Source organism: Rhincodon typus, chromosome 3 (genome assembly GCF_021869965.1).
Source record: "Rhincodon typus isolate 14 chromosome 3, sRhiTyp1.1, whole genome shotgun sequence".
Taxonomy (NCBI): domain Eukaryota; kingdom Metazoa; phylum Chordata; class Chondrichthyes; order Orectolobiformes; family Rhincodontidae; genus Rhincodon; species Rhincodon typus.
This window is the reverse complement of record NC_063334.1, coordinates 1025505-1040203: the sequence shown is the minus strand read 5'-3', so window position 1 is coordinate 1040203 and position 14699 is coordinate 1025505. Positions and strand designations below refer to the sequence as shown.

At 41.1% G+C, this 14699-nt stretch overlaps 1 protein-coding gene across 2 annotated transcripts in view; it reads right to left on the bottom strand.

Moving 5' to 3' along the window:
* The window catches only part of mllt3 (MLLT3 super elongation complex subunit), a 133070-nt gene that overhangs the window by 72781 nt on the left and 45590 nt on the right, over positions 1-14699 (bottom strand). For both annotated transcript variants that reach the window (XM_020527289.2, XM_020527291.2), the window contains exon 3: positions 2215-2297. In XM_020527289.2, the coding sequence (XP_020382878.2) occupies positions 2215-2297 (83 nt within the window). The remainder of the gene's footprint in view (positions 1-2214; positions 2298-14699) is intronic.

Genomic DNA, 14699 nt, shown 5'->3' with positions numbered 1-14699 from the left:
TCTCCAATAATTTCCCTACCACTGATGTAAGGCTCACGGGTCTATAATTTCCTGGATTATCCCTGTTGCCCTTCTTAAACAAAGATACAATTTTTGTGAACAAGAGAGTTCGCTAGCTTGGTTTGAAAAAGCCTCAATTGTTCAACATGGTTACCAAGTTGGATCAAAATGTTCAAATCACAAAGTAGTCCTAAACTTTGGTATTCAGGGGGTTTATGTTGCCCATCACTGCACTATGATTTACAGCATTGCATCTCAAGCAGGGTGCAAAGAGAAAAACAAGGTACTTAAAAACTGCTTGATGAGTCACTACAGCAGTAAGTGAAATACCAATACTGCAGGCAATAGCTTTAATCATGGGGCAAGGCAGTACGAGCTTATATCAGTGACTGCTCGATGCCAAATCCCAACCCTTTTGGACCTCCCAATGGATACCCATGCAGGCACAATGAACAACAACACATCTTCTGGTCAGTGTCTTTGCTGGTTCCTAAACTCAATGCTGATTTCAATAATCTCAACACTTCTGCCCACATTTTGTTTCCAATTTCTTTACTGGTTTTGGTTTCACTCGTCTTTCTGGTTTTGATTCATTATTCTGCATTATTTTGTCTCTTTTCTTGTTCCATTCACACTCCCTTTCAATTTGCACCAATCCTTTTGCTATTTCACGTCTCCTACCCTTCAGTCTATCAAAGCTCTTTGCTTTTCTTGCTCCACCAGCCTTAAGCTGTCCCCTTGACCCTTGCACTTTTTTCAAATCATTACCTCCTTCATCTTCCAAAGCGATTTCCAGCAATTTCAGTCTTAAGCCAATAATGCTACTCTAAAAGTTTGGGATAAAACTTCAGGAGACATCTAGAGGTGAATGGATGCTTTTCTGACTGGAGCAAAGTAGGCAGGCCCCAGAGCAAATAGTGACAAGCAAATAGGAACAAGCAGTCACTCATTTCAACTAAGTCAGCAAAAGAAAAATTAGAGGATTTTAGGAGAATTTTCTCACAACACGCAAACACGTGCGCTTGCGCCCACACAGACGCAAACAGAGGGCTAAGGCTTTTCAACAGCCAATTGGTCATGCAATTGAAGAGGACTAATTTACTGAGTTAAGGGGAAGAGCTGGTTCAGTAATGAAGCTTAAATATGATCTCTCAATTCCACAGGAGGTTATGTAGAAATGGAATAGAAACAAAAAGGGAAAATATTGGAAACTTGGCCACAGGGTGTTTACTATATAAAGTTGTGTCTTTCTAGGCAGAGTTATTCTGTTGCAGAGCATCTTCTTGATAGCTCCGAGTACGATACCACCATTTCAGCAAGCAGGGGTGGGGAGGGAGAGAATGACAAGGGACGGAAAAGCTTTCCAATTAAAAAGTCAATTAAAACAAGCTCTTTGAATGGCTTATCCTCCTGTCGAGTAGCAGTTTTCATACTTAGTTCAGTCGTATACTTTGGTATAACTGCACGAAAATTTTAGACTTGCTCTAAACATCAAGAATCTACAAATCCGTTGCCAACACACCCAATCCTTCTGTTAGCGCTTACATTTGTTCTGGTCGAGTAACCAAAGTCGCATGAGAAATATCACAGCAACATGACTCCTATCTCCATTAGAAATCAAACAATTACACTCAAGAATTCATTGCAACTTAGGCAATGTCATTAATTCAGCCAATTATTAATTGCAATTTGACAAATTTCAATAAAACATTAAATTATTTGATCAAAAATTTTATGCTTTTTTCAATCCTCAAACGTTTCTTTAAAGTTTGCTACAAGATGGACAAGTTTTGAAGTATGGGTGCTGCAAGCATTTTATTACCTGCACTAGCAAATATTCATTTATGTCCTATTGGTTTATAAACATGATACGATAACAATTTTGATGGACATTTCTTCCTATGAAACAGCCACTTAGAATTTAAAAGCTGTTTTGCTGCACATTAACTCACCTACGTTCAGCCAATTCTTGGGGCGATGGATGAGAAATTTAAATTTTGTTACTGGTTTAAAACTTGAGTGTTGATATGCAAATCTTATTTGGAGAAACGTTATATTGCAAACTTGAAGAGCCCACAAAATTCAGTACACAATAGACTTCAAAACCACTACTACAATGAACAATTTTTAAAAAAAAGTTGCGAAATTTATCCTGACTACATTCCAACGGCAGAATAAGAAGCACATACTAACGTTAGATATTAACTTCTTTACCTTGTTTCTGAAATACACTTCAATCGGCATTATAAAACCAGCATATCCTGACTCCTCCACTTTGTACGGTGGATCCTTGCACACTGCGCTCAAAGAAAGAAAGAGATTATAAAATAGTTCAGAATAGGAAATACTCGTGCAAAAGCACAGGCAAATAACAGAATGCAATTAAGTCAAGTATTCTTTTGAGAGGATACCAAAAAATTTGCAAACAACAACTCTTCCTTGAACACAAGTTGCACCAACAGAAAAAAAAAATACACAGAATGAAAATTGGACTACTTGATGTTAAATTGATTTTCCACACTCTGAGCATAACCAAGCCTCGCACAAATGAGAAATCCAAGTCATATTTTGCCAGTGAAGGACTACAATAATATAAATCCAGACCTTGAGTTGGCCAGAACTTTCTGGACCAATCCTCAGAAGGTGCAACTTAACAGGAAAATCATTTCCTTATGAAATCTCTAACATAGCAAATTCATAAATAAATAGAAGCCCAGAATCTTCTTGAAGCAACTTCCCCTTCACTCACAATTTCTAAAGTTCCCAATGATGTTCACTCGAAGGAAAATGATTATTCGAAACAAAACGTATTGTTCACTAACCGCTGGAATGTACCTGAAGCAACACAACAATTGAGATGTGATTTACACCAGTCTCGTGTTACATTTGTTTCAGTTTACGTCGCAAACATAATGAATGATTGGCACAGAGATTTACAGATTGGACAATAATATCTAACCCAAGCATAAAAATTTGGTTTAAGTCTGTTTGAAGTCAGAATTAAACTGCACAGTAAACAGCCATTCAGAACAAAATGAAATTCAAATGCTGTAAATAAACTGCACACTAGCAATATCTTTAAGGTGTTAACATTTAAATGAATGCCCTCAGTTTTGACAGAAAAAATAAAGTGAAATGATTTCCAGTAGCAGGAGGGTCAACAACCAGAAGACACAGTCAAGCAGTAAGAAGGGGGATGACAAGAAGAAACATTCATTATTTTCAAAAGAAATCTCTGTAACCTTTAATCTGGGTTACCTGAAAGGGTTGCATAAACAGGTTCAACAGCAAAACTTCAAAAAGGGAATCGGTGCAGGGGTTATGTCCCTACCTCTCAACCAAGAGACCTGGGTTAAGTCCCACCTGCTCCAAAGGTGCACTAACATCTACAAACAAGATGACGAGGAATTATCCCAACTGGCCTTTAAAAGGGCTCTTGTGGTGCAGTGGTAAGGATCCACTTCTGAGCCAAGAGATCTGGGCTCAAGTCCCACCTGCTCCAGGGCTATGTAATAACATCTCCGAACACGTCCATTAGAAAAATCTCAAAACAGAATCAGATAAATACTTTTAAAGGGAAATAATTCACAGGGTAACAGCAAAAAAAAGGCAAAGAGCAAGGGAGTACAAGTGGGTATATAGCTCCAATACACAGAGCTGGAATGAACAGAATGGGCTGTAAAGATGATAAAGCAGCCTGCTTGGATTAAAATGCAGTTGTGGACAAAGCTCCATCCTAGTCTCCCATATTCATGCATCCTCTACCAGGAAGTGCACACCTCATCAACAAACATCTTACACTTCACTGCAGTGAAATCCTGTGTTGAACTCACAGCTGTGTGCAATACACTGGAAATATGGTGTCAGAATAATCACCGAGTATCCAAAACAGATATGAATTAAAAGCTACCACTGAAAAAAATTAAAGAAACTGCTCGAGAGAAAACAGCTGTAGCTTTTCCACAACCAGCGTCTATGGGGATGAGAGAGCTAACGAGGAGATGGAATTTGTTCATCAATAATGGCTGAAATATGCAATAGCTAGAGATTTCTTGAGCAAACCAGAAAAAGTACAAATTGCTACACTTTCACCACTGTTGGCAAGCAGCTGTTTTGAAACATATTCCACCCCAAATCTCTCTTATGAACAGAAAAAAACAAAAACGGCAGAAATTTTTAAAGCTTTTAAAGGCACACATTAACTTTATATATGAACAGTACTTAACACCAGGGTTACAAAGTGAAAGACAGTCCGTTGATCATTATATAATGTCATTCAGCGAGCTTGCAGAAACTTGTGATCCCGTGCAAATAAAGCCATAATGTGGAAGTGCCGGTGTTGGACTGGGTTGGACAGGGTCAGAAATCACACGACACCAGGTTGTAGTCCAACTGGTTTATTTGCTTGTGTTTTCAAATATAAACCATAAACCTGGCGTTGTGATTTCTGACCCTGTGCAATTAAAGGCTAAGCTAACTGGAGACAGGAATTTTTAAGAAATAAAAAAATGGGACCCCCAAAAAGTGAAAACATGTTTTTGAAAAACCAAGTCTACAACACTCAGGAGAGAAACTCACCTGTGCAGAAGTGCTGAGGTTATCAATTGAAACAGAGTATATTCACAAGATCAAGAAGACACAAGAGCAGAAGTAGGCCATTTGGGTAATCATGTCTGCTCCACACAGATCGTGGCTGATCCGTTTGTCCTCAACTCCACTTTCCTGCCTTTTCCCCATAACCCTCAACTGCCTAGGTGTCTATCTCAATCTTCAACATACTTCGTCACCCAGACTCAAACCCTCTGTGGTGAAGAATTCCTCAGGTTTGGAGAAAAAAAAATTCCTTATCTCAGCCTTAAACGTGCAACCCTTTATTTCGGAGATTATGCGCTCCGGTCCTAGACTCTCCCACAACTCTCCACATCTACCCTGTCAAGTCCTCTAAGAATTTTGTATGCTTCAATAAGGTTGACTCCCTAACTTCTAAACTCCAATGAGTACAAGCCCAATCTACTTAACCTCTCCTCACAAAACAGTCCCTCCAAGCCTGGCGTCAGCCGAGTGAAACTTCTCTGGTCAGCCTCCAATGCCTCTTTCCTTAGAAAAGGAGCCCAAAACTGTTCGCAGTATTCCAGTTGGTGGTCTGACTACTGCCTTGTACAATTTTAGCAAAACCTCCGAATTTTTATACTCCATTCCCTTTGAAATAAAGGCAACATGCCATTTGCCTTCCCTATTATCCACTGAACATGGATGCTAGCTTGTGATTTGTGCATTCTTAAATCATTGTGAAGTTTTCTGCAGTCTTATTTCCCAATTAAATAATAGTCAGCTCTTCTGCTCCTCCTACCAAATTGCATAACCTCATTTTTCCCCACCTTATATTCATCTGCTGATTCAATTAACCAGTCTATATCCCTCTATAAATTCTAATCATCCTCACTACTTGCCTCCTCACTTATTTTCAGGAGATCTGTGAATGTTACTAATGGTACATTCGCTTTCCTCATCCAAGTCAAATACATTCTAAACAATTTTTGTTCAAGCACCAACCGCTGTGATACTCCATTCGCTACAGATAGCCAACCTGAAAATGTCCCCCTGATCCCAACCCTTCACCTCTGTAGTTTGCAAATCCTCTGTCCATGCTAATATTACCATGGGCTTCATCTTATTAAGCAGTACCTTATCAACCCTCTTTTGGAAATCTATTATATCCACTAGTTCCCATTTATCGATCATGCTGGTTACTTTCTCAAAAGAATTCCACTAAATTTGTCAGACATATTTCCCCTTCATGAGGCATTGCCTATTCTGCTTGATTCTATTATGTATTTTTAAATCTTCCAATATTATGTCCTTTAGACTAACATTTTCCCAGACAAATGTTCAGCTAACTATCTTACATTTCATGTTTATTGTCTCCTTCATTTTTTTGCATAAAGGTATTGATATTGGCACGGCCCTCCGCTTCTTCCTGGAACAAAAGCCTGAACTGCCTCCATTCACCACCAGCTTCCTCTGCCTAACCAAGCTTGTCTTCACCCTGAACCAATTTATATGTTTAACTCCTCTCATTTTCTTCAGGTCAGAGAGATGGCCATAGGTATACACACGGGCCTAGAGTTACGTCTGTCTCTTTGTGGGGTATTTGGAACATTGCTTGTTCCAGTCCTATTCTGGACCTCCACACCTAACTCTTTCTCCAATATATCAATAATATCATTGGTACTGCTTCCCTCTCTCGTCTGGAATTGGAAAAGTTCATCGATTTCACTTCCAATTTCCACCCTGCTCTCACCTTCGACTGGTCTATCACTGACTCCTTCTTTCCTCAACATCGGTTTCCATTTCTGGGGACAGACTGGCCACTAATATTCTCTATAAACCCACCGACTCCCAGTTACCTGGACTATACATCCTGCTTCCTGTAAGACTCCATTCCATTCTCTCAGTTCCTCCATCTCCATTGCATTTGTTCCAATGATGCCAACTTTGATAAGGGAGCCTCTGAAATGTCCACCTTCATCCTCAATTGAGTATTCCCCAGTGCAGTTGTTGGCTGGGCCCTCAACCGGGCCTGATCCATCTCATGCATTTATGCCTTCACTCCCTTTTTTCCCCTCCTGCAACAGCGATAGAGTTCCTTTTGTCCTTACCTACCATCCCACCAGCATCCAGAGGATCATCAGCCACCATTTCCGCCGCCTCCAGCGAGATGCCACCACCAGGCACATATACCCCTCCCCTCCCTCGTCAGCTCTCCACAGGGACGCTGTCTCTGGGACACCCTGGTCCACCCTTCTTTCACTCCCAACATCTCTCCCTACAGCCTCATGACACCTTCCCCTGTAACCGGTGAAGATTTAACACCTACCCATTTATCTCCTCCCTCCTCAGTGTCCAAAGGCCCAAAACATACCATCCAGGTGAAGCAGCACTTTACGTGCACTTCCCAGAATCTAGTCTACTGCACTTGCTGCTCACAATGTGGTCTCCTCTACATTGGGGAAATGAAGCATAGACTAGGTGACCGCTTCGCAGAACACTTGCATTCTGTTTGCAAAAAAAAAGACCCTGAGCTTCCAGTTGCCTGCCACATTAACACACCACCCTGTTCCCTGGCCAACATCTGTGTCTCTCGCTTGCTGCAATGTTCCAGCAAAGTTCAGCGCAAGCTGGAAGAACAACATCTCATTTTCAACCTAAGGACCCTGCAGCCTTCTGGGCTCAATATTGAGTTCAATAACTTTAGGGCCTTAACTCTCCCATGTCCTAGCCCCCTACCTCACACACAGCAGGCCTTATCACATAGTCTGCTATTACACACCACCCACTGTTAGCCACTAACAGTCCCTGTTAATAGCTTTTCACCCTCCTACCCAGATCGTTATCCACTCCAAAGTCTGACTAACTGCTCTTCTGTCTTTCAGCTCTATGCACAGTTATCATTTATTCCTTTCCCCTCCCCCTACCTTATCTTCTGGATATAAACCTACATTTTCCTAGCTACCAACAGTTCTGAGGAAGGTTTGGACCTGAAGCGTTTACTTTGATTTCTTTCTACAGATGCTGCCAGACCTGCTGAGCTTTTTCAGCAATTTCTATTTTTGTTATTAATTTGGGCAGCTTTCCAATCCTCTGGATTCTTGGAAGATTACTACCAGCGTATCCACTATTTCTGTAGCTATTTCCTTTATTATCCGAGAATGCAAACCATCAGATGTGAGGCATTTATTAGCCTTCGGACCCCTTTGTTCTCTAGTGTTCGTGGCAGAACAGAGTAGGTGTCCACTAGATTGGCAGATAGACTGCAATTGTCCAACCCTGGTGCCTAGAGTAAAGGGCATGGTTACAAATACTGCAGAAGACATCAAGCGTAAGAAAAAAGACATGCTCAGTGTGGAGAATCCTGCGTCCCCGCTGCTAAAAAGTTGAATAGTTTTGCACACGAGTGTGCGGCTAAAAAGCACAACAAACAGGTTCAAATGGCCAATCGAGAGAGCATGGCTGAAAAATTCTGACAAACCACTGAACCAATTCATTGTATGGTGTATAGCAGATAAGTGACACATGGAGGTTTGTGGCCATTGTAATGAGAACGGCAGAAGGAGAACATCAGGTCAATATAACATGTCAGATAGACACTGGTATGTCATAAAACATCATATATTCACAGACGCATGCAAAGTGGCTCAAATTAGTAATTCAAAAAATGAAGACCCCAAAAGGAAGGTTCAGACTAAATGATGGCACCATGCTCGTGGCAAGGGTGCAGATTATTCTGTGATCCCATTGTGACAACATGGGCAAGGATATGGAGTTCCAGATCAGAGACAGCAAGAAAATGCCACTCATTTTGTCGAAGTAAGTCTAAAGCTTGGACTGGTAGCCCTCAATGTTCCAAAAGTGGAACGGAATCTATCACAGCACACAATATCATCTCAGATGAGCACAAAAGGTGCATTCACAGGGTTAGAATGTTTACAGGGTTAGGAACGATATTCAAGACCGATCAGCATGTGCCAAGAAGAATTCCCATTTCCCTCATGGCCGGCTCGAGAGACGAGATAGAAGAGCTAGAGAAGAGGAAAGTAATCAAACTCTTACAGAGCGGATTAGCAAAATAGTAGCAGTGAAACAACCTGGGAAGCTGAGACTATGCATTGACCTGAAGAATCTAAATGAAGTGATATCATTTTCCCATGCCAAACATTGAAGAAACTTTGCCGCAAACTGTTAAGTCAAAAATCTTCACCACCCTCGAAGCAATAGGATGGTTAACGGCAAATGAGGTTGGATGAAAGTAGCAGCTTTTTAACTATATTCCAGGCAGTCTTCAGAAGATAAAAAAGGTGATTGTGCATGCAGTTGCATTTCCAATTCTCAAGAGGCTGGTGACCACAATGTCAGTGCAGAAATACTACAACGTAAATTAAGAAGCTACCTGTGGTGTGACATCAGTGATTCAGGACTTGGAGCATTCCAAATGCAGCAAGGTCAACTGGTTGCATTCACATCTAGGGTGTGAACAGAAAATACTCTTCCAATAGCAAAAAAGCAGGTGAAGCCAGAATCAGTGACAGGTGAAAGTGAAAAATTAAGAAAAAAAAAATCAAGGTGAAGCAGCAGAAAGCCAAATTTCCTCTTGGTAAGACTGACAAAAATCATTGTCACAGTAGCATATTGGAAAGCCGGTCAAAGTACAATCATTCAATAAATGGTGCAGTGTTGAACCACAAGTGGTTACAACATTTAAAAAGCATTTGGATGGGTACATGAATGGGAAGGGTTTAAGAGGGATATGGGCCAAATGCTGGTAAATGGGACTAGATTTATATTGGATATCTCATTGGAACAGGCTAGTAGGACTGAATGGTCTGGTTCTATGCTGTATAGCTCTATGACTCTAATCACAAAAGCCGGCCCAAATAGCAACTTAGGACCACGCTGAAACTGATGTCTCATCAATAATATACATGTGAAACAGAATGACCAGCACAACCACAGGTAGAGACATGGGTCAAATCTAGGGGTCTTCACCTTGTGCACTCCTTTTGGTGATGCTGACTGCTTGCCTCAGGGTCCTCACCTCACCATTCCTCTCCATTGTCATGGGGCAAGTCTTATCTCTGACTTGACATAAAAACAAACACGACTTTCCTAGCAACTGCTACCATCAGTGTAACCTTAGTACACGCTTGACACAGACTGAATTGTAATCTTATAATCATAGTCATCATCTCTTGCCAGGTTGGACGTACGAGCAAACAAGAAAAATATTTACACAGTTCTGAATCATGTTTGTATTTTACTCGTTGGGAAGTGAAGTGAAAAAGAATGGATAAGGTGGCAAAAGCAGACTAGGATTGATGGCAGCACAACTTAGTACCTGTATAGCCATATAAAATTGTTAACATTTTGACGATATCTGCAATAAAACAAATAAACTACAACCAAACTGAGACTATCCTTATGGATCATTTAAGTGGCTTATTAGTAGGAACCGCTATTGGATCTTAAAAAGCAGAAATTTCTATTCACCTTGTGCAAAAACACCTTAAAAAAAATCACTTAACACACAAGCAGGTATCTTAGAGACTGGTGATACCTACTAAATCTTGTCGCAGGAAGAGATACATTAGATCCTTAAATTTTGAAAGGAGCATATGAAAGCATGATAGTTCAGGAGAGACATTACATGCTTTAAAAACATCCTCAATAAGGAAGTACAGATGCTACACTGTTCAGTTAATGCTGAAAGTACCACAGCTAAATTTGGCCCACTCTGGAGATGTGCGTCAGGCCAGAAAGCAGGATTCAAATTACCCGACACTAGCCAGTGATCTTAGAACTTAATTGTTCTCCAAAGGTGATTCAGTGGAGGCAAAACTGCATTGTGATTGCTTGTACCATTGGGGGAGTTGCTGGACTCCTTCAGAAGGTTATTCAAAATAAACAAATCTAATACGACCTACAATCAGGGACAGATTAGAAATGAGAAGTTGTCGGGTCTGTTTGTTGGTGGATATTTTAAAAATTACCTGGTTCATCGAAGACTTGGAAGCTTAGATGGCAATGCTTCTTTCTCAGTGCATGGTGGGATTTGAACTCCTGATCTCTGGGTTACTAAAATCAATGTCATATCCAAATGGGGGTCAGTTAGTTCACTGGCTATGTGACCGAGTTGCAATGCAAAGTAACAGCAGTGAGAGTTCAAATCCTGCACCAGCTGAGACGAGGATTCCTTCTCAGCCTCTCCCCTCACTTGAGGTGTGGTGACCCTCAGGTTAAACCACCACCAGTTGTCTGTCTGTCTGTCTGTCTGTCTGTCTGTCTCTCTCTCTCTCTCTCTATAAAGAGAGAGAGTAGCCCTATGGTCTGGTAGGATTTTACCTAACTGTGATGATGCTTTGGTTTTTCAGTGTTTCGTCCTGGTTTCTTTTAGAGAGAGACTGGGGAACAGGTACTGAGCAGTCTATGAGAAGAGAAACAACTTGTGAAGCCTTGGGGTTTGTTTTTTTTTAGAAAAAGCTGAAACAATAGAAGCAGCCTGATTGGGTGAGATCAAGCTCCCACCCACAGAACCAGGTATTTTAGGTTTAGCTTTCAGCAGTTGCTATTGGGGGCTTGAAGAAGTGGAAGCTGTTGTTTATCCCCTCTCTCAATTATAGCCAAAAGCTGGGGATTCTCTTTCTAGGCTGCTGGAGTTGCATGCGAGAGACAATCTCTTTTCTGTATTTGCCTTTAGCCAAGACGATGTTTATGGGATGTTACTATATTGGAACAGTTACTGCTTAGTATTAAAGTAATGTATTATTCTGTTAAGTTTGCCAACAGAGTAAACTTATTCCAAGTTCCACTTTAACTATAGGGTTTGAATAAATTGTGCTTTGCTTAACGTTAGGTAGCTTGACCAATCGAATTGCACCTGGAACACAGCACCCAACATTTACCTTTAAAATAAGAAAAAAATAAAGAGTGTCCAGGCTACCTTCCTAATATATTTTGAGGAGGTCTAGTCTAATCCATAACATAACCACTTCAATACTCAGCCATAAAGATTCAGACTATGGCCAGGAGACAGTTCTTTTGTTGGAAGACTGAGAATCCAATCGGATAAGAGGTACTGAATGAATAATATCTTCAAATTCGTAACTAATTGCCAGATTAGAATCACTGATCTTTGGCCACAAAGTTACAAATCAGCTTAGTGTGAATAAATGGAATATTTGTGACATTAGGCTTCACGTTAGAAGAGACATAAGAGCTTAAAACCCACAGGAAAAGGAGGAATTTTAACTCATTACGTTAATTCCAATAGTCAAAGCAATGAACTAACGACTTACCAACAGAACCATGATTGGCCTTGATTTCTTTGTTAAGCTTTAATAAATTGGTCAAGAGATTCTTCAATCATTACTCCAAGATACACAGGTCAAAGGGCAGATCAGTTAACAAACATTTGATGCTTTAAGAACACTGACTTGCTCTCATCCCCAACCCCATGAGTTCTTTGACTGAAATCTACTTGAAATACTTGATATTGAAGGTAAGTAACAGATCCACTCAATAGAGGCACCTGGAACTGAGATACACAAGTTTTAAATCACAAGAACTCAAATACAAACCTCAGAGCTTTGTACTTCAACATACTGATCCATACAAAGAAGTTGGCGGTTGAGTAGGGCTAGACCCGACTATGACTTGAGAAATTGTGCTGCTAGTGGTTCACAGTATCTCTACACATTGTTGTGACCTGGTGATCGATGTTTAAAATTGATCCCATTAGTATTATGGCAGGTCCATGCAACACATTGAAGGATCTCTATATCTCTTCAGGGTCTGATAGCAGTTGCAGGAGTGCCAGTCAGCACAGATGAAGTGGAAGAAATCAATCAGCATTTACTCCAGATCCTGCCTAATATAGTTATGATCTCTGCTTACGTTTTGCCAAACTCTGAACCCGTTCACTAATAAGCCTGATGCTGGCTCCTGGCATGCCCTCCTGCACTCTGGATTCAACCATGGTTGAACACCTGGTTTGGTGATAACTTTACAATGGAGGATATGGGCTTTGTGGTTATAGATTGTGGGCAAAACTAATTCCGCTGCTGACAACCCACATCACCTCCTGGATCCCAGCCTTCAACTACACCCCATTCAGCATACAGTGGTTATACCCCACAACATGGGTTTCCTCAATGTGAAGACAGGATTTTGTTTCTACAAAGGACTGTGCTATGAACACTCCCACTAATACTGTCACACCATCAAAAGTCACACGACACCACGTTGTAGTCCAACAGGCTTTCGGAGCACTGCTCCATCAGGTGACTTCACTTGCGATTTCAAATAAGCCTGTCGGGCTATAAATCTGGCCTCATGTGACTTCTGACCTGGTCTATCCCTGTCCAACACCAGCATCTCCACATCAATACTGCCACAGACTGATGCATTGCTGCAGGTGGATTGCTAAGGGTGAGGTCTTGCTGGTTCCTTGCTCAGTTGTTAATTGAAACCAGACACTGGCATGTGCTTTAGGACTTGGCCTGTACAACCATTAGTAGCACTACCAAGCCACTCTTGGTGTTGGGCTTTGAAATACTCCTCTGAGTACATTCTGTACCCTTGCCGCACACCACCCCCTTCCCCTCCGCAAAGTCCTATCTCCAAGTATTGCTCAACATGGAGAAACACTATTCATCAGCTTCTAGTATAATCAGCAAAAGGTTTCCTAACCCAGGTTTGCTAAAGTGGATGAGATTTCATCGGGTCCGCAGTCAATGTTGAGGACAAGGCAACTCTCCCTTCTGACTGTACGTCACTCCGTACCATCTCTGGTTGGTCTATCCTGCTGGTGGGACAAGACACATCCAGATGGGACAATGGCAATATCTGGGATAGAGGCAGAGGCAATGTCAGGACGTTGCTGGACTAGTTCAGCAGAAGACTCTACCAACCTCCTGATGTCAATAAGGCGGACTTTGTAACATTTACAAGTCTGGAACATTGACCTAGGAACTGCAAATGACAATGCTTGTTTATCTATCCCGTATCATTTCATCCCACAGACTTTGTAACAGTTCGATACACTGGAGTACAAGTAATTCTCAAGTCCACTACAGAGGAACAATTTGCTAAGTTAGTTCAGTTTGACAATATGGTCATTAAACAGGGGGTCACTGATCAGTTCAGGGAACTGAGGTATCGGCTTCTCAGTTTGTGCTGAACAATTTCTCAGCCAATGACACACAAACAGAAGATGTTATATCGACGCTGACTTCTTTCAGCTGCAGACACCAAAGAGAAGTTCTCTGTATGGCTGCTTCAAATCAGATTTTAGTCCCACATGTACATAACTTCAAAACTCTTCACAAAGTATTTGCATAATAAAGATACATGACTTTGGGGAAAACAGAACAACACGTTTGGCTTTTGAACGGGAAAGAACCATCATCTTGAATTTCTATTTTCAAGTTTTACTTGAAAAGTTAACATGCAAATTTTTCTTGCTATTTAAGTCCAACATCGTAATGGTTGGAAAGTGGAACACATCCACAGGTTTTGCATTCAGTACTCCAGCGCCAAGCCCTCTGCGCATCAACTGAAAGCAGACGGAACTTTTCCCGATTTGTTCCTGGATGCCTTAAACTAGCCATTTTGGAAAAACAGCCTTCTGCTGCACTGCTGCACGATGAAACCAGCTCAGTTTGCGGTCTGCAGAATAAAAATGGCATAAAGTCCTCATGCAGTTTCGTGCACATCAATACAGTATCCACTAGGGACTGGAACTGCTGATACACATGGTAAGAAAAAACAAAACCTCTTGTTTGCAAAATGGGCTGGGTCACACAACTGAACAGCGCAAAAAAAAAGTGAAGGTAGTGCTAAACCATTCGGTGAATTATTTCATTAAAAAGCTAGCAAGTTGGGCTGACAAATAAGTGCAAGCAAGAATCTGAATCCGATAATCCCAAGTTTCTGAAATATAGATACATAGTGGTTGTGGCAATAAAAGTATTTTTCTTATAACAATAGCCGTGTTCTTGTGTGACCTCACACTATAGAAAATCACTATTCTGTACAGTAGAAAGTTTGCATCATCCACTCTTCATCACAGACAACAAGGTGCAGGGCTGGATGAACACAGCAGGCCAAGCAGCATCATAGGAGCAGAGAGCCTCTCTGCTCCTATG